The 25,119-nt window shown below is 39.2% G+C and overlaps 1 protein-coding gene across 1 annotated transcript in view; it reads right to left on the reverse strand.

Moving 5' to 3' along the window:
* Positions 1-225: 225 nt before the first annotated feature.
* The window catches only part of phf21b (PHD finger protein 21B), a 35,884-nt gene continuing 10,990 nt past the window's right edge, over positions 226-25,119 (reverse strand). Inside the window, exons 2-13 of the mRNA XM_056748433.1 lie at positions 18,508-18,729; positions 10,184-10,276; positions 8,313-8,651; positions 7,523-7,642; positions 5,892-5,943; positions 4,971-5,047; positions 4,827-4,881; positions 3,945-3,967; positions 3,510-3,668; positions 3,346-3,412; positions 3,166-3,269; positions 226-3,055 (exon numbers count right to left, since the gene is read on the reverse strand). Of these exons, the coding sequence (XP_056604411.1) occupies positions 2,792-3,055; positions 3,166-3,269; positions 3,346-3,412; positions 3,510-3,668; positions 3,945-3,967; positions 4,827-4,881; positions 4,971-5,047; positions 5,892-5,943; positions 7,523-7,642; positions 8,313-8,651; positions 10,184-10,276; positions 18,508-18,729 (1,575 nt within the window). The 3' untranslated portion in view covers positions 226-2,791. The remainder of the gene's footprint in view (positions 3,056-3,165; positions 3,270-3,345; positions 3,413-3,509; positions 3,669-3,944; positions 3,968-4,826; positions 4,882-4,970; positions 5,048-5,891; positions 5,944-7,522; positions 7,643-8,312; positions 8,652-10,183; positions 10,277-18,507; positions 18,730-25,119) is intronic.

The following is a 25,119-nucleotide window of genomic DNA, read 5'->3' on the forward strand; positions in this document are numbered from 1 at the left end:
TAGGGTAAATTTTAATTTGCAATAGATCTGAATTTTGTTGCGCGGCTTCCTGAACTCCAATTGGTTCGGCTCTGGTTTCCAGTGTCAGGTACTGGAGTAGAATAAATATTGCAGTATACAGGTTAGGTATGTTATAGGTGACACGTGGTGCGTTTGCGCCACCTGCTGGACTGACCCAGACTGATGTTCTGGTCTCATCACACAACACACATTTAATATCGAACATCATTTTCCAGGATTTCTCCTTGTTTATTATGAATCAAGTTTTCAATGGGCACAAAAAGGTGAGACTCTTTACAATTGATCAACGTCCATCACTCGACTTGAATAGATCATAAGATGATGTAAAAACTACATTGGCATATATAAGACACACACTTTTCTATACGTACTATCCACTGGACAGTCCCCTTCAGAGCGAACAAGGCAAACACGGCCCCATGACGTCATGAAGACATCTCGGTCTTAAATCCTTCGTCTTGCCGTCTGCTCTTACGTCGCAAACGTACACACCACATATCGTAAGTCAAAATGCATAATTAGCAAATAATAAAAAAAAAAACACTGTGTCTTCCCTCATTTGTTCATTGATAAAAGAATAGATTTGTTTTTGTTCAACCAAGTGTCGAGTGTAGTAAAATAGATCTGTAGAAGCACAGCACAGTTTCTCCCGGAGAGGATTTCTGGAACGTGAGTGTCAGCGTGTGAATGAAAATGATATGCAGATTTCTTTACGAAACTGATAATGAGGAGCTGTCATGTTTGCCTGCCTCGTGTCTTGTTTTCTAGCTAGAAATCAAATATAAATACAGAAAAAATAAACACAAATTATAAAAGAATACATCATTTACTTGAGATAATATGAAAATAAACACAAATATTCTTATTAAATATAAATTAAACACAAATATTCTTATTAAATATTAAATAAAGAAAAATATACTTATTAAATATTAATGTTTTGTACATTTAAGTACTTAAGTAGGTTTATTTTGTTGACACATTTTACTGGAAAACGAGGCCGTGATGTCGTGTTTTTCTTTTTTTGCAGTGGCACATCTGATTTTGTTCAATATTTAGCAGGTGACAAAACAGTCTGACACATGATATGCACTCAGTTACAATCGTTTTCTGATAATACAGGACCTGAAGGAGACATTCTGTGGGCTTTTGTAAAAAAATCTATACGTAAAACAACAGCACATTTAATGAAGTCTGTTTATATAACGCATTGTAGGGATCGGCCTGTTTATAACGCCTCATAACAGAACGTCTTTTCACATACAACAAGTATTTAGAAACTAAAGTCGCGCTTATTAAAGTCTGAACGCCGTTGTGTCCTTGCATATGACAAACATAATAATCACTTTTTAGTAAGATGTTTATGATCAAATGCATTCAATCGTTTCTGGCATGTTGTATTATGTAGCATTGTATTACAGTGAAAATATATTTTATTGTATTTTCTTAGATTATATACACAGACTTCAACTGACATTTAACCCAAAAGATTTCAGGAGATGTTTCTTTTCGATCGGAAGAAGACTCGTTATTTAATCCAGATGTGGTTTGATCGAAGTTTGTTAGCCCTTAAAGATATAAACAGATAATGATGTTATTTGTTTCTTTAAATATTTTAATGAAATCTCATTGACTAAGAATGACCGTGCCGTTGCAATTGTTTGTTTGTAACTCCGTCAGGGATCGTGGTTTCAATAAACAAACATTTGAACTTAAACGCAGCGGAAGACAAACCATTCAAATCTCCAAAGTACCCTTTCAAGGATTTTTCTAGGCTATTTTGATATGACTTCATGATATTCATCAGGCAGTGTTTACTTCAAAAAAAAAAAAAATAGAAATAATAATAATGCAATTGCGGTTGATGTCCATGACGTGATGAAGGATAATAAAAAGAAAACAAACAACACGTGAAAATAGAAACTGACGAAAGCGAGATGAAATGAAACGTCCACGGTACAAAACCGCTCCTGGTTTTTGGCATATCTTATAAACTGGGCAAACAAAATCAACTTTTTTGGATAATGGGATCAGGCACTCAAAGAACTGAAATGGCCTTTTGCTCTTTTTGTTGGGACAGCCAAAATAAAATAAATATATGTACAACGACGATCCCTCCCGCCAATACTCGTCTGAAATGATTCCCAGGCATCCGCATGAAAATACTCAAATCTCCCCTAAAAAGGCTAAATTCTGTTGTTATCTTAAATACTTTGTTCTTTCAACTCTATTAATACTGAAAAAGTTTGTTGTTGTTTATTTGTCTTTCGTGTTCGTCTGCTCGTCCGTACTCGCCCCCATCTCTCTTTAACCTGAATTATTATGGCAACCGCTGTTCGCTGAAAATGCTAACCATCTATTCAAATATATCAATGTACAGTGCTCTCGGTTTCATACGTCGCTTGCCAAGACAACCACAACTACCGTAACCCCCCACCCACAGACCCCCCCACCAACACCGAACCCCCCCGTAAAAAACGCAAAGCATAAAAAAACGCCTCTAGCTATGTAGAATACTCATTTCATATATCTGCGACGGCATTTTAATCTAGTCGTAAATACAGTAAGGCCGAGAAAAATAACAAATTAAAAAAACAGTGCGTAAAAAAAATCTTGTGAGCACTGTGTGTGTGTTTGGCTTTAAAAAATACTTATGAATCGATTATAACTTCTTCTTTTGCATTCCCGCCCCTCCGCATTACCAAAAGACAACACGTTTGTTAGACGTCACCGTCCGTGTCTCAGTATGAATGTGTTTGGTGATCTGGGGTCAGTTGTTGTCTTGCGGTTGCAGCAGGTTTTTGTGCAGTACCGCGGCGGGGCCTACAGATGGCGGCGTGGTGGTGGTGCTGCTGCCCGTGGCTTTGATCCAGGGCAGGGAGAGCAGCGACGCTCCCGTGGTGGTGGTGGCCGTCATAGTGAATTGAATCATCTGGTCACGCTGGATGAGGCGTATTAAAGTCTTGAGGCGCTCCAGAGAGGCCTGCGTGTCCCGCTGTTGACTCAGGAGACACTCCTTCAGCTCCATGCATTTCTGTTGAGCACACACACACACACACACACGGTTTAACCTTGTTGTGTTACATTAGCGTTGCGAATCATCAACTTGGATTAACAGGTGTAAGACTTTTGCGAAGCTCTTACCGACAGAGAGTTGCCGAGTCTTTGGTCCTGTTCGCTCAGATGTTCACACTCTTTCTTCAGTTCACCGTTTCTTCTCATGAGCTTCCTCCTCTCCTCCTCTCTCACTGGAAAATCATCACATCGTCACATTAATCTATCATCACACAATATGAACGAATCCAGATGAGATAGCGAGCGCACCTGTTTTATGCGTCACATACGACTGGATGAAGTTCTGTGGCCACGTCAAGTTTTCTTTGTTCAAAACCTGCCAAACACAAACAGAAGTTGAGCACGTTCCTCCAAATTCTTCGCATCATTCGACACAGTTAAGCATTTGTTGAGGTCGTTGCATGGTTACGTACTTTCTTTTGGCACTTGGGGCACATCCACATGGCCCTGCTGGCAGTTTTGAGAGGGGGGTGCAGGCAGTCGGGGTGGTACGCTCGGGTGCAGGTGTGACACGGCTGAAGATCTCCGTCTTCTTTACACACCGCGCAGTGATCATCATGCTGCAGCTCCTCCTGTGTGTCACACAACCATCAAAGATAGATGTTACACCCGTTATTTACAAAGTTATATAACACCACTACTACACAACACCCTGACGCCAACTAGAAAAACTGGCTTGTATATCCAAGACATTGTGGAAATGGCACGATCTGTTCAGAAGATGGCACTATTTCACAACACGGTTTGGGATGATTTAAGAAGCAATGTAAGATAGCACGGTTACAGACAAACGATCAGAATTCACGCATGCACAAACACACAGACCGGCGGTGACGTTACAGACGTACCTTCCAACCCAGTTCCTCAGAGTCTAGCGTGTGAGTGAAGCAGACAGTTGGTTAGTGTTTATTATACAGTGATCACACACGCGAGCACACATGCTGATGTGTGGTTATTAACAGCTTTAAGCATTCAACTTCACGTTCCTGTTCAACTGTACCCACATACGCACGTTCACACCTAAAACAGGTCAAGTAGATTCACTCTAGATTTAGATTAGTAGAAGTGTAAACAAAAGCACGTCAAAGCTAAAATAAAAAAAAAAACGTAATAGTGGCATCATCATCAGCTTGTTTTCTTGTGCGATTGTTTCATGTTGTTTTAGACGAAAATCGTTGTAACGTATTAATAACATAATGAATTTCATATGTAAAGTTTTGATGCATTAGTAAAACAAAGACAGAAAAGATAAAATATGTGTTCGAAAGAAATAAGCACATAAAATGTATTTAAATAAGGGCTTTTTACTCTTGAAATGGTTAACCACGGGTTATTCTTAACCCCAGGTAAACAGAACACTGGGTTATCAGTTTCACACTGCACACGTCTGGCCCTGCAATGCGGGGTTAACCCTTCTTCGGAGCAGGGTTTCATAACCCCGGGTAAAATGCAGGAATAACCCCACTTCAAAATTACAAGTGAGGTTAAACACAGGGTTTAGAATAAAGATAACCCGGGGTTAAGCGCAGTGTGAAATGCCCTAAAGTGTATGTGTGAAAGCCTTCAATATTAATTTCCGTAAAGCTGCTTCTCAACAATGCAAAGTGCGAAGAGGACACAACAAATAAAATGTAATACAATTGAATTAAAAAAATAATCATTTGAAATGAATTAATTGTAAGTTTGATCATTTCCAGCTCAGCTGTTGAGAGAAGCAAAATGAACTTTACCTTTTGCCGACAGAAACATTGCGCCGTTCAGGTAATGCGAGGCGAGCCGTTTGCGCTAAAAGTGAGATACAAGACGTTTACAAATGACCCGAGTTGTGTAACATTTAAAGGAATAATGTGTCACTGATGGGCAAACAGACAGACCTCGGGTTCGAACATGCCGCTGTACGCTGGGTTCGCTGTACTGCGTCGTTTCCTCTCCTGTCTTTTACTCTGAATCTCTGAAACAAAACACAAGCCAAACTTTAAAATCCAACTGAAGAGTCATTTTTTGAAATTCTGACCACAAACATTTGTTTATAAGGTGATGTTTTGCTCGAATTTGAAAGCTTGCAGTAGATTGCAATGGTGTTATTCAAGCGTGACTCATGAAACAGAAGCTTTTGAAATCTCAAGCTTCACCTCATTTGTTTTGTCTTATTCTGCGTTCAGACCAAACGCAAATGACGTGTTAAGCGCAAGTGATTTAAAAGGTAAATCAATGCAAAAGACGCGGTAGACCTCCTTGCGGCGCGATTCGTGCGAATGAGGCGCCGCGAATGACGCTATTCGCACGAATTGATCGTATCGGCCGTTTGACACGTGATCCTCACGACTTGAAAAATGTGTACTTTGGCGAAAATTCGCGCCCCGTTAACCCATCAGGAGCTTGCTCTAGTAGTGACGTGATCATGACATTGCGATCCCAAACAACAACGGAGGACAAAATCATCGTTGCTGTATGTGGATACCTGGAGCTGTACGATACATATTTTTTTATCAAAGCTGAAATAAAAAGGATCTTGCTTGGAAGAAAGTGAGTGAGGAGGTCGGACAATTTGGTAAGTTGTCAAAATCGATTTGAATATATAAATACGAGACTGGAGCCGCCTGGCAGAAGCCCCATGACGCGAATTCTCGTCTGTAGTGAAGTGAATTTGACGCGCGAACGAAGCGAGTAAACTCAAAATGTTCAAGCGTCCAACTACGATTTATTCGCTCAAGTCGCGTTTGGTATGATCACACAGTAATTCATGCAGAATTCTTTTTTTATTTTACAACTAACAGCACATGGCACAAACTCACCCTCCAGATGTTCTGTCGTCACCAGACCTAATGACACCATGAAGTTAAGTTTCTGTGGAGAAATGAATACATTAATACGTTTCTTCGTCAACAAAAAAGTTCAACCTGCCACAAGCACGGATGACACAGTTTTACTCAGCTGTCATTGAATCGGTTCTGTGCTCTTCTATAACAGTTTGGTTTGGGTCAGCCAGGAGATCAGACAGAAGAAGACTGCAGCAGACCGTTAGGACAGCTGAAAGGATAATTGGTGTTAACCTGCCCAACCATCAGAACTTGTACAACTCCAGAGTAAAGAAACGGGCAGGTGACATCATCACAGACCCCTCTCACCCCGGTCACAACCTGTTAGCACCTCTCCCCTCAGGCAGACGTTAGAGATCTCTGCCCGTCAGAACATCTAGGCTTTAAAACAGTTTTTTTTAACACATGCGTACGCACATGAATTTGTTCTTAACCTCGTCCTAATGTTAGTGATTTTGGAGTATTTCGAAAAGTATACCCGTGCACAAGTTAAGTCATTTGCATAAAACACACCCCGAACATTTCCATATTAGGGCTTTCCGCCTAACCTTTCATTTACCACCTGTCGCCACTTAAGCTACTTCAGGAAACTCCATGTGATGCTCTCTACAGACGCGCTCTCGAAAGTAATTCCAAGTGCGCAGTAGTCAAATTCAGTTCATATCCAATAAAACACAGAGAGAGAGAGAGAGAGAGAGAGAGAAAAGGAAAGATCTTTTCGCTTATATTTAAAATAAATTTCTGTACGAAAGTTTTTGTGAATCATGATTTGTTCGTGAAAGCATCCGTACGCAGGTTTCACGGACAAATTTGTGCGTACACATGCTTAGTGAATGAAAGCCAATGTTTTTTTAACAAAAATATTTTTGGAGAAACATTACAGGAGCGTTTTATTTGAACGTTACATGTATTGCAAAATTTAAAAAACTAACATCCAAAAAAATATTTTTACCGAAACGCAGAGCCGGTCCTCCCTATAAGCGAAATAAGCGGCTGCTTAGGGCCTCTCCGCCACTAGGGGGCCCCAAAGAGCACATGAAATTACATCTTTTTTGTGAAATATTCACAACACAAATCCATTTTCTCACGTAGGACTGTACCTACAATTTTGTCTGTGAGTGTGTCAAAATTACACTAAATACAGTAAATAAAATAATATTAAATCATCCTCAAGGGCTGTGTGGTTTTAGAAAGGGGGTTCACGGGTTATGATTCAAATAAAATTAAAATGAAATCTTTGCATATATTTAAACGTTTGAAAAGTAAATTCCACAACCTTTGTCTGGTCCGTGCTCAAAATTTAAAGGGACAGTTCGCCTAACGTTAGAAGTAATGAAATTATCCCAATACAAGTAATGCAAGGTTTGTGTGTTTTTGTTTTTATGACATTCCTACATCCCAAACACATCTACAACTAATAGAATTGGGTGTGTCCCCACATAAATTTCTGCTTATGGCCCCGTAAAGGCTTGGGCCGGCCCTGCAGAAACGTTTAGAAAACCAAAAATGACATTTTTACAGCTTAATGGAAATGTTAGCAAAACGTTCAAAAAACGTTTTAAGGGAGCGACCCAGAAATGATACGACTACACTAGTTTGTACTGTACCTCTGGATCCTCTTCTGTCTTTTTGGCTGGGGTTAAGGGATCGGGGCTAGGTTCACGTACGGCACTGTCCGTCTGTGAGGCTGGAGAGCTGCTGGGGATCTGTGGCTGGATGATTATAACCTATAACAGCACAGTGCTTACATGAGTTATTCATTCCTGGTTAATGGGGATGCACCGAATGTTTGGCAACCGAAGCCCCGCCACTCTCAAAATCTCTGACATCGCACAGTGGTAGCGTGCGCACAGTTCGCTGTACCTAACAACTTGGAATGTCAAGCTATGTCTGTGCATCCCTAGTCCACCTTCTGAGAGAACTGTCAGTCAGCTTTTGTGGGCGGAGTTTAGAGAGAAGTGAAGTGGAATGGTTGTCAGTCAGCCTCAGCATGCATTGCTTGCATGGATGTTGGCTTATGTTGAATTGTTGAGTGCATGACGTTCTTTCTGCAGTCAGTTAGTTCATTGAATAAGGGAGAATTTTTTTTTGGAATCGACTTCGTTTGCTCAATTTTATATTTTAAGTTCAATTGTATTTTATTGAAAAGCACAATTGATAATTCAGTTTATGCAATAGTGAAAAAATTGGCTTAATTAATAGAAGAAATCCAAACAACCATGTTCGATATTCGGCCAAGTGTTTCATAATTATTCGGCTGCGGCCAAGAATTATAATTTCGGTGCATCCCTACTGGTTAATATCTACGTGTAGTCTTACACATCAGATACCTCAAAACAACATCACATTCAAGATCTTACAATTGCCCACAAACATTCCCACCAGGTACATTCTGACCTTGCTGTCCGGGCTGAAGATCATAGGCTGCACCTTGATGGCCTCTGTGACCCCCGACACGCCTTGAATCCCGGGCGATGCCGCAGAGATGATGGCATACGCCACTCCGGGGTTGGCCGTGGAGACGCCGGACACGGCCGGTGGCGTCGATGAACTCTCATCCTGCCTGTTGGACAATCTCTCATTGCGGAAGGTGCTGTTGGCAGTTGGCAGAGATGCGCCCTGGCTCTTTGGGCTGATCACAGCCATGCCCTGCGACACGGCCAGCGTCTGGCCCGACTGCTGCTCTCGACATGGACTGTGGGGAAGGCTGTCTGGAATAAGAGTCTTTGGCCTAACCTACAGAGACGGAAAAATGTTGATGGGTGTTGGATTAATGAATCGTCAACAACCTTAGTATATTAAAATCATAATTTATTGCATACTTTCAATTGGGAGAAGGGTGTCCCAAACCTCTAAATAACAGTACATTTTTCAGCTTTTTTCCATTGTTATTTTTAAATATATATATTTTGGATGTTTAAAAAAGTTCCAAATAAAAAAGTTTTAAATGATTAAACTACGTAAAAAATGTGTCCCGGATCTTCATGTGTAACAGTGTATGTTTTTGTCCATTGGCTGAGACTGAACTTAGCAAACCCCTAAATTTTTTATCCCTCTCTCTAGTAGCTACATGGTGAGTAGGTCGGTCTTATCATTTTGAAGTAAATGTCTTCAAAAGACTGAAAATCTGGGACATATCGTTGGGTATTGTTTCGGTAGTGACAAAAATGGTTTCGGTAGTGACAAAAAGGAAAAATTAATTCTTTATTTGGGGAAATAAACAAAACTCTGTACAGTTATGCATATTATTAGAACTTTAGTATGTTTTTGTAGTGATAAAGTATGTGAGCTGTAGGTTTTCTATTAGATATTTACGGTCAGATATGTGTCTGCTATATATGCTGGCTGTGTATGTGCAACAACGTTATTTGTGTTAACATAAAATGTTGAACGTCTGTTTTAGCCGTGCAAATTAAATATTGTGGAAACTGCTCAAATATTACCATAACTACTGAAAATGTGTGTGTCACGACAGAAACATGGGACGTTTTTCCAAAAATAAAGTATATTCAATTATTAACTTATATGTTATGATAGTGTTTGGCTCAAGGTATATAAAAACGAATGAATCCTTAACTTTGAAATCAGTACGATCAATTTGCAAAGAAAAGTTTGGATTCAAAATACAACAAATCTCATAAATTACACTTGAAATATTGTTAAAATTGTAACTGTTATCAATTATCATGTAAAATATATATTTAAAAAGTAGATTTATACAAAATCTAAATATTTAAACTTATAAAATTATATATTATTGTGTTTCGGTAGTGACAAAATTTGGGGAGAGGAAGAATATTCGAAAACGTTCTGAAATTACAATATGAAAATTAACTGCACAATTACTAGAAATGTGAAACCTTTGATATCAAAGTAAACTCCAGTAAAATTCCTAGATACTATTGTGTTTTTGAACCTCACTATATTTACTTACAATTTACTACAAGGAAACTACAATTTCCTTAAGCAAATACTACAGTATTTTTACGTGTGTTCCAGTTAACCAGACTTTTATTTTGATGGGTCGACAGGAAGACTATTGAGTTTAAGTGTGTTTGACGATAGCTTCACTCACACAGTAAAATGCTCTTAAAACAAATTTTCTCTCACTTGCCCCTACAAAACATTCACAAGCGGACAAGCGTTAATGTCAAGCCCTGACTATACCCAAAAAGATTAATGAGCCACTTTGCATTGTGTGATTTTATGTAAAATGTAAACTGTTGTGTAAACACATCCATACTGGGCCATTAAGAACAGTGTGATACCTGAGGTAGCACGCTGGGCGAGTGTCCCGCCAGCCTCTGAAGACAGCTCACGTGAGGCACCTTGATGGGAATCGCAGTGAGGGCTCCCAACATCTGAAAGAGAGAGAGAGAGAGAGAGAGAGAGAGGGTCATGCTTTGGATTATGCAATGTGACCAAACAGATTAATTTCTGTGAATAAATTCTTCCATTTACAGTCAGTACTAGATAAAGGTATGTAGTGTGTAGATTCCATTTTTTTCACTGTTATCAGTCATGCTCACTTCTTCTCTTTTAAACATGTTTAAGATATCTAATGGCGCATGCAATCGATTACATCACTTCTACAGTATACATATATAGAGCGAAGTGGCGACAAAAAGTGTGCCATGTTTCATCCGTTACGTAACATTAATCCGAGAGTTCACACGTGTAATATGTTGAATGTACTTTTCGGACATTGATTCCAGCAATCAACGCTCAACTTGTAACTTTTTCTGATGCGGGTAATTTGTCCGATCATATTCGGTATGCTTTGGTATGATATGGTTTCACGTAAGTGACGGTCAGATTTAAGGGTGGAGCTTTATTGTTTTCTTTAATAAAAAAGCTTTTTTGCAATTACGGAATCCTGAGATCGAGCTGGATTATTTAACCATATTGTTTGTAGAAAACTCCACAAAAGTAAATATAAACATCACACCAGTTTAGTAATTCTGGGAAATTATGGATATGTTCTGGCACCGTGGTCAAATAAATACTAGATTTAATAGGATTTATTTACCATCATGTTTTGGAGAAGCAACATATGTTATTAATATAAGACCTCCCAAATTTAAACTCAAGTGAGGTGGCCGTACTGTAATTCTCATTGTATTGTCACATCCGCAACCTTGTCGTGGAGACGCTGCGTGTCTCGTTGCGAAAAGAAAGCCTCTTTGTTTGCCCTTCCAAAATATGAAACAACTAAAAATGAATGGTTACGTTTCATTTACAACAATGTTCCAGAAAAGTACAATCCGAATGCATTTCACCGACGATTGCTTTACGAACCTGGAAAAGAGATTAAGACTGGCTATGCACGAAAGCTTTGGTTAAAAAGTGGGGCCATTCCAACCATTACAACATGCCAGACGCACTTCAGATTCACATCCTGTAAGTTTATCTTCATTGTAAAAGACTTTGTTACGGACTAACGCGGCTTGAGTTTGTCGTGTGTTTGTGATCTGCAAATGAAGAAATTTGCGCAATGTGAAAAAAGACAACATAAGTCCTAATAATCAGTAATAATGTTACAACTAGAGGCAACAAATGTCATGTTTTTTATTTAGCATTTTTTGGGGGTTTATTGTCTTTGTTGAGTCACAACGAGACGTGATCAAGAAGGGCCAAAGCGGTCGCGTTATTTATCGTCTTACCATTCCTTGCTGTAAATTAACCTTAAATCGTGTATACACATTACTTTACATCAAAAACAGACCATAATATTAATTTAGCCATGTCATTTGACCTCCTTTAAGGGAACGCCTGATCAACACAGCATAACACCAAGTCGGCTGCCCTTTAGGAATATCAATTAACCAACTAAGGAAGTAATTGTGAACCATTTTCACTCGTTTTGGTGCAAATAAAAGTGACAACGGGTATACTAAATAGGCAACAGAAAGGGTGGTCTGGGGAGGACCATTCTCAGAGGGTCTTACAGACCTCCATGTGCTGTGAAGTATCGGGATGAAATCCTCCGATCTATTGTCAGATCTTATGCTGGTAGAGTCCAGAGCCCTCCTGGTCCATGATAACGCCCAACCTCATGTGACAAGAGTCTGTAGGCAATTTCTGGATGATGAAGTTATTGGTGACATTGACTGGCCCTCGCATTTCCCACACCTAAATCCAGTTGAGAACCTCTGGGATCTCATGTATCTGAAGCCATCAAGTACCACCATAGACTGTCCTTGAGCTCACCTATGCTCTGATCCAGAGGAGATCCCACAGGACATCATGTACCATCTCATCATGCCCTGATATTGTTGGGAGTTCATACAGGCACGTGGGCCATGAACATTACATACTAACATTAGGAGTTACTTTGATAAGGTTGAATCTGCCTGTATTTCCAATTTTGGATTTTACTGTTATTCCCGACCAGAATGAGTTTATGATTTTGGCTTTCATTGACCATTGTCACATTATTTTGGTCTCACAACATTATGCAAAAAGTATATAAGTGAAGAGTTTTAACCTGGATATTTTGTTCACTAAGATCTAATACAGTATGATTTACGTGTTCCCTTGAGTTTTTTTGAGAAGTTAAAGTTAATACAGCCGCAAAAAAATAAATAAGAGACCATATAAAAAAATTAATTCATCTTATATATTTTGGTTGCTTTTGTGAGTTATATAAAATGTAACTGCTTGCGTAAACTACACAAGTAATATCGAAATACCAATTAAATTAATTGAATCGTATCGTATACAAAAATTCGGAGGCATCAGCAAATATTGTATCGCTGGCGGAGAAAATCGATACTACACCGTATTGTGATAAATTGTCCGATTTTCACCCCTATGAACTACTAGCAAAGTTTCTCCCAAATATCAATTAAAAATATTGTTTTGCATTTATTCGCAGATCATGAAAACCGAAGAAACACTTGAAAATAACATAAAAGATGCTCTGAATTTTTCAGAATCTCAAATACGGCAACGAAAACAAGATATTGACTTTTAAGCAACACAACAGTAAAAGTAAAAATCGACTTTATGTCACTCCGAGGTTTGATTTTGTTGAAATTCAAAAGACACTGAACCGGAATGAGTACAATACATCTAGAAATGCGGATTAAATAAAAATTTGAAATATTTTTTTTCTGCACCTGTAGTATATTACAAACTATACATCATTAATACAATTAACCTTTAATATGGGAAATGCATCTCACTATTATCAACATGTGTGGTGTTATATTGTACTTACATTTACACTATCTGTGTATATTGACCCTAATCCTGCCATTCCAACTTCCTTTTCTTATGTAAATCCGCATCAGTTCACCTAAAACAGTCTGTTTTTTTATTTCATTGAATTATAAATTGAAGGCATTTCAGTGCTGAGCTGAATGACGCACAAGTCTGACCTTGACTAAACATCTAAATATTTCTTCTTCCCAGCACGCTTTGGTCATAAATAAAATACTTTTTATTTAACGTAATACAATAAGATAACACGTATCGAGCTATCGCTGTGAGAGATCGGAATTCCTGAATCTCAATATACCTGATAACAGTTGTAAATCCACTTTAACTTGCTCTTGCAGATGTTCTGTGCAGATATATTTGCAGTTTCTCTTCAAGGGTTAATGTGAACTCGACTTCTATTGTGTAGTTGAATGTGAGCTGTTCTCTGACTGGGGTTTGTATAAGACCACACTTTGAGTTCTCTCTCTCTTTCTCACTCATCTGTGTTTATTGTGTGATGGCAGGCTGACGGGAGAAGGCGGTGCGGCCTCAAGCCTGTTCCCATGACAACAGCTCGGATGAAATGTCTTGCTCCGTCAGGGCTGTGATTTGAGTAATAGCTGAATCCCGTAACCTTGAGCGCCTTTATTCTGCTTTATGTTGTGAAAGCTCTGAATTAAACAGCAGGCCTGCGGTAAACGTCCCGTCAGCACATTACACATGCCGTACGAGTATTTAAAACTAGACCAGAGCACATGGTGATCTCTATCGTAGTATTCTTGATACTTGACAGAAAACATGAACGATTATAAAGTGAAGCTTCTTATTGAGAAAACAATATTTTTTATTGGTAACACTAATTTTTTTCTATTTTATTAAATATTAATTTCATATATGATTTGCAGTTGTTTTCTGCAGAACACACAAACAAGTTAAAACTTCAGCGGTAACAACACACAAAATGTGGCACCCCACATTTATTTTTTGCTTATTAAAAGAATAATAAGAAAAGGGTTTTACTTCGAACAATCTATAGACCAAATAACTAAATACCAACAACTTTTCTTTAAGTATTTATTACAAAACTTAAGTATTTTTGCACTACACTTAGCGAAGCATTCTGTAAATAATCAGCTAGATTTCTAGTCCAAACAGGGCCGTAGTGAAACATCAGGATGAATTAGCTCACATCTCATCCTGCCCTGGAATCCCATGATGCTTTGGGCTTGTTGTGCCAAAAACAAGACTTAAACAGTAGCACCTATTTTTAGTTTAGAGTGCATCCTGTATTTCACGTGACTTACTTTCCTGTCAAATGATGGAGGTCTTATAACGGTTTATCAAAAATAATGCTTTGATGATACACTTTTGCGCTAAAATGAATTAAAAATTAAGTACCATAAATACGACGGTTAATAAAACAAACCTGCAACTCCATGTGGGGGTCACAAGCCTTAGGCTGACCTCAGGATCAAAGGTTTGTTACAGACGGTCATTAAACTTCTGTTTGTGTTAAATGAGGCTGTTAACAGCTGCTCTGGGATCAGTCTGACAGCTGTTTAAGAAACTATGTAAAGTAACATCACATAACAGATGTCAGTTAAAAATGATGTTTTGTGCTCTCCTCCAGCACTTCCCCCTCTACCAGTTGCGCAGTACCAGTTTACGCCACATAGAGGCGCTATGAGCAGATATATACCCAGTCTTCAGTGAAATAGTGTTTTACACGTGGGGGTGGTATACGTGATGTTTACCCCAATAAATGCTCCACTGAAGCTCAAAACTGTACCCAAATCAGTTTTTGGAAGTGATAAAAGCGGCCCAACATGACATTAGATAGGCTAGATCTATAATATTGAAATAATGCATATAAACAGTCAAGAGTGTTTGTAGGTTGTAATGTACGCTGGGCTTTGAAAATAGTATTCTAGATTTAACAACATGTGAAAACAGGGTTCGATACTAAAGATCATTAGAATCCCACAGACTAAAAATAAAACCAGTATATAAATGCATTGTGTTTTCTTTTAAACGGCTTTTTATAATTGAGGAAATTCAGTATTTGCCTTACTGTAGATTTATTTACACAGTCGGTCAGCCGGAAATCGAGTACTAACTTTTACACAATTCACAAGCTGCAAAGATTGTGTGCAAGTGCAATTTTCGGAGAAATTGTTACGTTTCAAGAAAGGCGATTAAGTGTATTCAAGAGATTCCTGGAAACATAGGTTCTCGAGTTTCCAGGTGAAATAAGAACCGTTCCGCTGGGAAACAGTAAAAAGAGACGCTTCTAAGACAGTCAAGACGTCTTAAGGAAAAAAATAAGGGGGGAAGGGCAACAGACCTGCATTTATATGGACTATAGTAACATCATTATTGTCGTATACTAAAATGTTTTTTACAACTTTTTTAATGTGCATTCTTTCATTAGATACATTCATACAATAAAACTAAAATAATAAAAGATCATTTAAAAAATATATTGGGGCCTTTGTTTACATGATTTAACTGTCAAATTGATAAAACCGTCATAACATCTTTGTCAAAAATGGTTTATCTATCAACATACAGCTCAGTCACAATTTGGAACGTTTTTAACGAATGAATTGCATCCAGAATAAAAGTTTGTGTATACATAATATATGTCTGTGTACTGTGCATATTTATTTTGTATTTATAGAAAACATATACTCAAACACTGGAAAAAAATGTTAGTAGGATTTACAAAAAAAAAAAATGAGGCTTATTTTTAAGTTTTTACAGACTTTTGAAACTACTTTTTATTCATTGCCTATTGATTCAGAAGGTTTCTTAGGAGTATGCCGAAACAAACATGCACCACGTAAAAGTGAAATAATGCTGTGCGGAACCCCAAACCCCTTATTATCCTGCTCCAAATGACTGGACAGGTGGTCCGAGATGTGTCCCCCCATCCCGTTGTCATCAACACGAGAGAAAGGCCGTGATTGGCTGTCCTCTTGCTGTGTGATGGGTGCTTGTAGAGTCGAATCGGTGGGCAGCTGGAGGAGCTGAAAAAAGCTTCAAATCTCTGAAACAATACAGCCATAAAAGGCAGTAAAACAATCCAGGCGCTCCGGGGCGGCGAGAGGGGGAGGGGCTGGAGAGGAGGAGTGAAAGGAACGGGGGAGCGACTACTCATGCGAATGAAGAGTCCTCTCTGTTGGGAAGTACTCTGGTATTATTTATAAGTCCTGCCCTGGCATATATAGTCCAGTCAGAGTAGACAACATCCGTTTGACGTAAAAGAAAACCCAGTGAAGACTTCATAAAAATAACAACAGACATCATAACATTATGTCGTAATACCATTGCCTGCGTTTGTTAAGCACCACGAACATTTCGGACGATCGTACCATAAAATGACAGATTTTAACGTTTCGTCGGCTCGACAGACAGGAACACAACAGTCAAACATTTTAAAGTCCCTCGCAGTCTTACATTGGCTTGCGTCAGATTAAATACGTAATCTGCTCTGACTGAAGTTTGTGTGTCGAGTGAGATTTTTGTACTTCCAGCCTGAGCAGATGAACGTGTTACGTATCGCGCCGTGATGGCGTGAAATTACTATGATCACATGTTGTGAGGTTGATGGAGGCCGTGTCTGATTGATGTTCTTTCGGTATGTGATTGGTGGTATTCTATTCAGAATTTCACTGATGTTTGTGTAGTGTTGTGTGTTGTACATGTATGCGGCTTATGCTAGTGAAGTGTTTTGTTGTACCTGTGAGCGGCTGATGTTTTTGTAGTGTGTTATTGTACCTTTGAGTGTCTGAAGTTTACGTAGTGTTGTTGCACTTGCGAGTGTATGAAGTTTGTGTAGTGTTGTTGCACTTGCGAGTGTATGAAGTTTGTGTAGTGTTGTTGTACTTGCGAGAGTATGAAGTTTGTGTAGTGTTGTTGTACTTGCGAGTGTCTGACGTTTGTGTATTGTTATGTTTTGTACATGTAAGTGGCTAATACTAATGAAGTGTTTTGTGTGGTTGTACCTGTGAGCGGTTGATGTTTTTGTAGTGTGTCATTGTTCCTTTGAGTGTCCGAAGTTTGTGCAGTGTTGTGTGTTGTAAATGTTAGCAGCTTATAGTTAGAGAAGTGTTTTGTGTTGTTGTACCTGTGGGTGTACGATGTTGTTGTAGTGTGTTATTGTACCTTTGAGTGTCTGAAGCTCGTGTAGTGTTGTATATGTAAGCTGCTAATGCTAATGAAGTGTTTTGTGTTGTTGTACCTGTAAGCGGCTGATATTTTTGTACCTTTGTGTGTCTGAAGTTTGTGTAGTGTTGTTGTAATTGCGAGTGTCTGAAGTTTGTGTATTGTTGTGTGTTGTACATGTAAGCAACTAATGCTAATGAAGTGTTTTGTGTTGTTGTACCTATGAGAGGGTGATGTTTTTGTAGTGTGTTATTGTACCTTTGAGTGTCTGAAGTTCGTGTAGTGTTGTATATGTAAGCTGCTAATGCTAATGAAGTGTTTTGTGTTGTTGTACCTATGAGAGGGTGATGTTTTTGTAGTGTGTTATTGTACCTTTGAGTGTCTGAAGTTCGTGTAGTGTTGTATATGTAAGCTGCTAATGCTAATAAAGTGTTTTGTGTTGTTGTACCTATGAGAGGGTGATGTTTTTGTAGTGTGTTATTGTACCTTTGAGTGTCTGAAGTTCGTGTAGTGTTGTATATGTAAGCTGCTAATGCTAATGAAGTGTTTTGTGTTGTTGTACCTATGAGAGGGTGATGTTTTTGTAGTGTGTTATTGTACCTTTGAGTGTCTGAAGTTCGTGTAGTGTTGTACATGTAAGCTGCTAATGCAAATGAAGTGTTTTGTGTTGTTGTACCTGTAAGCGGCTGATGTTTTTGTACCTTTCAGTGTCTGAAGTTTGTGTAGTGTTGTTGTAATTGCGAGTGTCTGAAGTTTGTGTATTGTTGTGTGTTGTACATGTTAGCAGCTTATAGTTAGAGAAGTGTTTTGTGTTGTTGTACCTGTGGGTGTACGATGTTGTTGTAGTGTGTTATTGTACCTTTGAGTGTCTGAAGTTCGTGTAGTGTTGTATATGTAAGCTGCTAATGCTAATGAAGTGTTTTGTGTTGTTGTACCTGTAAGCGGCTGATGTTTTTGTACCTTTGAGTGTCTGAAGTTTGTGTAGTGTTGTTGTAATTGCGAGTGTATGAAGTTTGTGTATTGTACATGTAAGCAACTAATGCTAATGAAGTGTTTTGTGTTGTTGTACCTATGAGAGGGTGATATTTTTGTAGTGTTTTATTGTACCTTTGAGTGTATGAAGTTTGTGTAGTGGAGTGTGTTGTACTTGTAAGTATTGCCAATTAAGTGTTTTGTGTTGTTGTACCTTTGAGTGTTTGAAGTTTGTATTGTGTTGTTGTACCTGTGAGCGGCTGATGTTTTGTCCGACGGGCGTTTGGAGGTTGATGGGGGACGTCTGGAGCGTCTCAGAACTCAGCGTCTTTTGTCCATTAATGTGTGCCGTCACCATGGAAACGGGAGTCTTGGCCGGCACCACAGAGATGGCGATGCTCTGGCTGGGCGGCTTGATGAGGGCGAGGGGTTTGGCGGCCGTCCCCACAGGACAACTTCTGACGGCGAGCTTCTATCAAATACAAAACACAAAAAGCGGCACATCACTAAACCTGAATGTGCTGCAGGACTTTGATTGTGAAAGTGAGCGTCAACAGGGTTCTTTTTACACAACTTTCACTTTGTTTGTGTACAAACAAGTTCATTCATCAAAGAATATCGCTAATTTACACAAATGTGGTGTTTACAAAACACCAAACTCAAGTCGAAACTTCAAGCTTTCATTTTAACATCAGTCTACGTTTGTATTTTTATGACATTCTCGTTTCTTTTCAATTCTAGAGAGAAATATTACACTAGTGACTAGATGATCAAACCACAGAAAGCAGACAGTTGTAAAAAATGATTCGTAATTCCAGTGGCAATATCTAAACATCTTCACAACAAAATCATTTATTCAAGGAGAAAAACTGCATTTCATACTAAAACATGTTTTAAGACAGCACTTCATAAATCACGTTCTTTTCATAACCCATCAGAAGCAATCTTACGGCGACTTAATCGCATGAAGCTGTTTTGTTATTACTCCACACGCAATATCCCGGAGAAGCTTTTTTCAGCCGAGTTCACATCAGAACTGCTCTTAATATTTCATACTCCGTTCCACGGTTCCCCTTCTCATTTCTGAATGGCTTTTATGGTTTCGTGAGGGTCGTGAGACCCGGGGGGGGGGGGGGGGGGGGAGACGGCGAGAGAGACAGGTCTTTCATTCTCACACACTATCTCTATGTAAGGGACTTTTCAATATGTCCTCCACATCGGAGCCACATACAGGCAATAAATCCTGACAGACAGCCACTTATATTCATAATGCTGTTTCTCTCCAATGCTCACTTTATGATGAAAGAATCAAAGCCTTTAGACACAAATCGCATTTCCAATTTACGTCGCTGCGGTGCTCTGACTTCAGAAGGCATACGTGTAAAGTTCTTTATTGGCATTTGCGCACATCACACAAGTAATTCGATCATTGAGATTTCGGAGGTAAACTTTGTTAGAAGAAAATACAAATAGTGCATTTCAATACAATACGATATAACATAATAACATATTATTGCGTTGAGAACCTGCAGTTCTTCATCTGCTCTTTAAACATTCTTACAACGACCAATAACCTCCGCTTGCTTGCTTATATTGCCCTTCAAAGTAAAAATAGTGTCAGTTTAACCCTATTGCCTAAAAACTTGTCGAACACTGCATTTAAAGTAGAGATTTTCCAGTGTTTGCATCTAGAGGGTCAAATGTATTATTTTATTCTCTATATAGCGCCGGATATCAAGGGAAGTCATTTAGAGTTACCTTTCGTACAGGTCTATACCTTGTTCTATTATGAAACAAACTAAATAGCCTTGTTATTTATCTTTCTTGCATTATGGTTTGACATTTTTGTCATTGTACATTTGTCAAGTGTGCATATACACAGGTGAGGACACTACAACCAGCGGACGCATGCGTCGGAAAATACATTGCGTCAACCACCTGAAAAGCAGATACAAATATTCGTGTTTTTAAACGCTCCCAGGGCTGTTAAGATGGCAACACTCGCTCCACAGCTGCGAGTCTAAGAAATGAAAAGACGCGTTTTGACAACCAGCAAAAGTCCAGTCTCCACCTGATGACATGTTTTCACCTAGCTTGGCTGTCAGAGGGAAATACTCCTTGCCTCGGCTTTGCAAATTTCAAAACATCGGACTATTTCTGTAGTTTAAATTGAGCAGTGCATCTACATAACGGAGTTGTACATATCACAATCTTTTGCCGCTATCTCCTCTTAAATCTTAATTTAGCGCCAAACGTTAGCGTTCCACCGAAGACGTGTCGCATTAAGATCTGCAGACATCAAGATCAGGTAAATAAATTTACACTTTTAGCTAACTGTAACACCGCTGTTGAAAATGCAGCAGTAATAAAGTATTTTTATCGGTCAGTAAGTTTACTATTTGCTATAAACCAGGTTTGTGCCCGATTATAAACCATAAAATATTGTATCTAGATTTAGCGTTAGTGATATTCATAATATTAATAGCATTAATAATAAGCATTTTGTGAACATTTTATTATGAATCATGTGTTAATTGGGATATTCTTTAGAATCAGTTATTAATGCCATGGAAAGGCTACTTGTAGTAACTTTTGCTCATGATAGATTAATTTTAATTGTAACATTCAGTAGTTTCTATTTTAAAATATAAAAAATAATATAGACAACTAGGACTTCGCTTTAGCACCAGGACAGACTTGCATCACATTTTCTCAGTTACCAGAACTTCTATGTTCAATACATACTGTGGGTAACGGAATATAAAATAAACATCTTAGAAAGAGCAGTTTTGCATCCATTCTAAATCATAAACATCTTACAGACGTCTTCTAGATGTCTATATGACATCTGATAGCAGCCGTCTACGAGACGCATTGCAGCTGAGCAAACTATGCATTGCAGATGGAGTGTGCTATCAGGTCAGGGAACATCCTCCGGTTAAAAAAAGAATTTAATCAACGTACTGCCAAACTTTCTAAAACGTTAGAAAACGTTTTTCTTACATTTTTAGTGGAACAGTAAAACCATTCAGAAACAGTTTTTCTAACTTAATAACAGGAACGTTTAAGTTACGTCTTAGAACATATTTTGCTAGTTGGGTGGCAGTTAGCATTTCTGCAATCTATTTTGCCGTAATGCAACGTGTTTACTGTTAAAAATAAAAATCCACAAAGACTGTCATAAACTCTTTTTTTGTTTGTTTACTACAGTGAAAGCTGCTAAGCGGCACAAACCATGAATAAATCCTGATCCAGACCCCGAGAGCAGGTGCCGCACGAGTCATTTAGAAAGTGCTAACGCCGCTCAACGCTACGGCAGATTGTTGGTATGTTACTCATTAATTCCCTCACAATGCATGTGGCGCTCTGTTGTTTCAAAGGATCAATGTAATCCACAGACACCCTCCCGACTCGCATCTGGAGGCCACCTTCCACCCTGACGTCCCATTCAATCTCACACACAGCTCATTATGTTAGAGGTCACCCCCTACACACAAACCCATATCAGAAGATAAAAGCTCAAACTGGGTGGAAAAGGATTGGCTCATATTCCATCTCTCAAAAGGGAAACTGTAGTTGAGCTGGATTAGAAGTAGCCATGCAAAAAGCAGCCAACTATGTGACGACAATATTTTCAAACCAGATACAGAACTATAGCTATAAAACCCTTGACCAAAAGATCGTATTAGATATACGAAGAAAACCAGTCAGCTGAACAACATCAAACCCTGAGGATAAATCTGGAACGCGTCCGTCAGTCGTCTCTATCCATGCGTTTAATATATTTACAGTGTTTGACCTAACACTGTATGTTCAGTCAGATTGACAGCGAGCCTCACAGATTGTACGTTCACGTGGAGAGTTATTTCCCAGCATGCCGAGTCGTTCATACGATGATGAGCTTTGAATGAGGGCCTTTGACACACAAACACTCATTAAAGACGTTTACAGCGCTGTAATGAACTGCTCGACCCCGTCCTCAGGCTCAGCATTCAGCTTCCTCTTTCATTGTGTTCATTGTGCCGAATGACTAAAGGACGACAAGCAGCGCTTGGACTCACCGCAGGGGCACCTGAGATATGCAGATGACCTGAGCTCCTGCTTCCTACACACGTGGGGATCCACTGGAGAACCCGATAAGTCAGCGACGTTTGGCGCTGTGTGTTTTCAGCAGTAGCCTGAAGCTGGACCTTTACAGCCTCCTGCCAAACATCAGGCCATGAGCCAATCCTTCACGCTCTGATGATACATGACTGTCTAACAGTGAACATCCAGCAAGACAACAGATCACAGAAACCCAAGAGTCAGAGGCTCTTATCTTTGATTACTTGTTGATTTTTTGCCCATGCACTGATACTCATGATGAAGATCTGAGATGCAGAGCGAGAGGAACCGCAGCCTGCGGCCATCAGATAAGAAGCACAGTACAACCGCAACAGAAACGTTAAAACCCCCAGCCGTCCTGAGTCCTGAATTAATAGTTTAAACCAAATTTATTTCTATGGCACTTTTACACAACTAAGTAACTAATAAAAAATATCAAATACATGCTGTGATTGCAAGCTATTATATATAAGACTTCATTATTATTTTTATTTACTCCTTCCGAAACCTCATATCTCATATGTTTGTCACTAGGTTTTGCAAATATCTAACCAGTAAAAGTGCTTGTCAACTTTTTCAACAGTATGTTCTCATTTAAAAGAATTTGGACCAGGTGCAGAGACGAAAGTTATCGTAAAACCATTCTATCTTGAATGGTATTGTTCAGAATACACAAACCAGAGTTACAGTAATGCCCTTTCAATGAGAGTACACAATGTTAAAATGCACACAATACTAAACACCTATACCGTTAACAACCGTTAAGTTGCCAACAAAGCCAGTTACTTTTGTACGATGCGCACAAGGATGCCAGAAATGAATGTGATGTAACCATCTGTAAATCGGATCATAGAGTCGGCCACAATCCAAACCTTCAGGAATCTTCACGGAGCCTGTATACTCTCACTGTAAAAGTGTTTTGCTTTAACCGTGAAAACCAATTTGAATTATTTTCTCTGGTGATCAACATATCGCCAAAAGTGCCGTCGATAGAGTTTAACCTGAAGCCGGAAGATCAGACGTGTTTGAAATATGACGGGTCTGTGAACCGCCAGAAACCGTTCCATCTCAATTATCACGAATCCTCAAAGCCGATTTCTTTCATCTAATCGATATAACGTTATCCGTGCACGGCGAAAGCGAGTTTGAAGCCGATCGTTTTCTTGTTTCAATTCACCTGATCAATGTGGAGACAACAGTAGGAATATCGTCTCAGACCGAAGCGATAGGCCTGCTCCATCACGCACGCAAATGAAATGCCACCGGCGACATACGACGGCCAGAAAAATCAATCGCCGCTGAACTAAGACAGCCGGCTTCTTCATGACGTACAATAACTAACTCAAGAGACACGGACGCTTCGATCATGTTCGGATCAACGTGACGTTTCTTGATCTGCGTTTCCATTAGAAGAGAAATTTGATTGGAAATGTATATTCGTATTATTAATTTCTCCAATTATGCCAAGCAAAAACTCTCACTGTATGGTAATTAAAAAACAGCAGTCCTACCCATGTGCTTACCCTCAGGCAAACGTTGTGAGGTCTATATTTCTCATCGAAAAGCATTAACAGAGGACACGCATAGTGGAACGGATGTATTACATGAATCACATGTGTGAAAGTTGATCACTTTCATCCCCGGCCAAAGAAAACAGCACACGACACAACAGAGATGCTTTCACACATCCGCTCTGATGTTAGGATTTCAATCCCATTCATTGAGAGCGTCCTGCGGCGTTTAAAACGTGAATAAAGCGTCTAATAAAAGCATTCTGGATTACTGGTTAATGACAGGCTGGATTTTAAAAGCTGGGCTGGAATTGAACTCTGCAGGACATGGCCCTTCAGGAAGAGATCCGAATAACACTACAGTATTGATTTACTGAACTGAATTTCCCTTTTCATGCCCAATCTTTACACAGAAGAAGGATCTTGAAGGGAAAGTTCTCCTAAAATAAAAATTCATCACTTATTCATCAATCTGTATGTGACTTTTTCATTAGTGGAAGAGGTTTTTTGAGAAATTTCGGTATTGCGTTTTTACGATGGAAGTCAATGGGGTTCGGGGTTGTTTGGTTATCAACTAGGGCTGCAACAACGAATCGATTTAATCGATAAAAATCGATTACTAAAAGTGTTGGCAACGAATTTCATAATCGATTCGTTGTGTCGCGCGACACGGAGACGTTTGATTATAAAAAAAACTTTATTCGAGCGCGGAGCAGAGTGAACACACTCGGTCTCTCTCGCGCACTGATGCTAGCAGAGTTTGGCGCGTCATAGACAGGGCGGAGCAAAAATAAAAAAAACTAGTGGAGGAAAGATACATGGCGGAGGCAGAGAAATCCGCGCGACGCAAGTCATCCAATGTGCGGGAGCATTTCACACTAAATAAACAGAAAAAGTGTGTGAACTGCAAAATATGCAAAAGCGACATGGCACGGGAGCACCACGGCAATGATCCAGCACATGAAACGCAAACTTGTTGGAGTCTTTGATGAGGAGGAAGGGAGTTCAACAGCAGGTTAAGTCACTACAGAATCCTTCTTTTGTTCCGTTTTGAAGTGAAGAACGTAATGTCCCTGGTGCTTATGTTTACTCGTTATACATCTTAACAAGCATGACAAGTTAGCATTAGCACGTTAATAACAGAAGTAAAGCAGGGGTGGTATAGTTACTTTGGACTTTGCATTGCAAGAATAAAGACACGTTTTTATTCACTAGCCTTTTTTGAACCATTCATTTATCAATCTGTT

The sequence above is a fragment of the Triplophysa dalaica genome, chromosome 5 (genome assembly GCF_015846415.1).
Source record: "Triplophysa dalaica isolate WHDGS20190420 chromosome 5, ASM1584641v1, whole genome shotgun sequence".
Classification (NCBI taxonomy): Eukaryota; Metazoa; Chordata; class Actinopteri; order Cypriniformes; family Nemacheilidae; genus Triplophysa; species Triplophysa dalaica.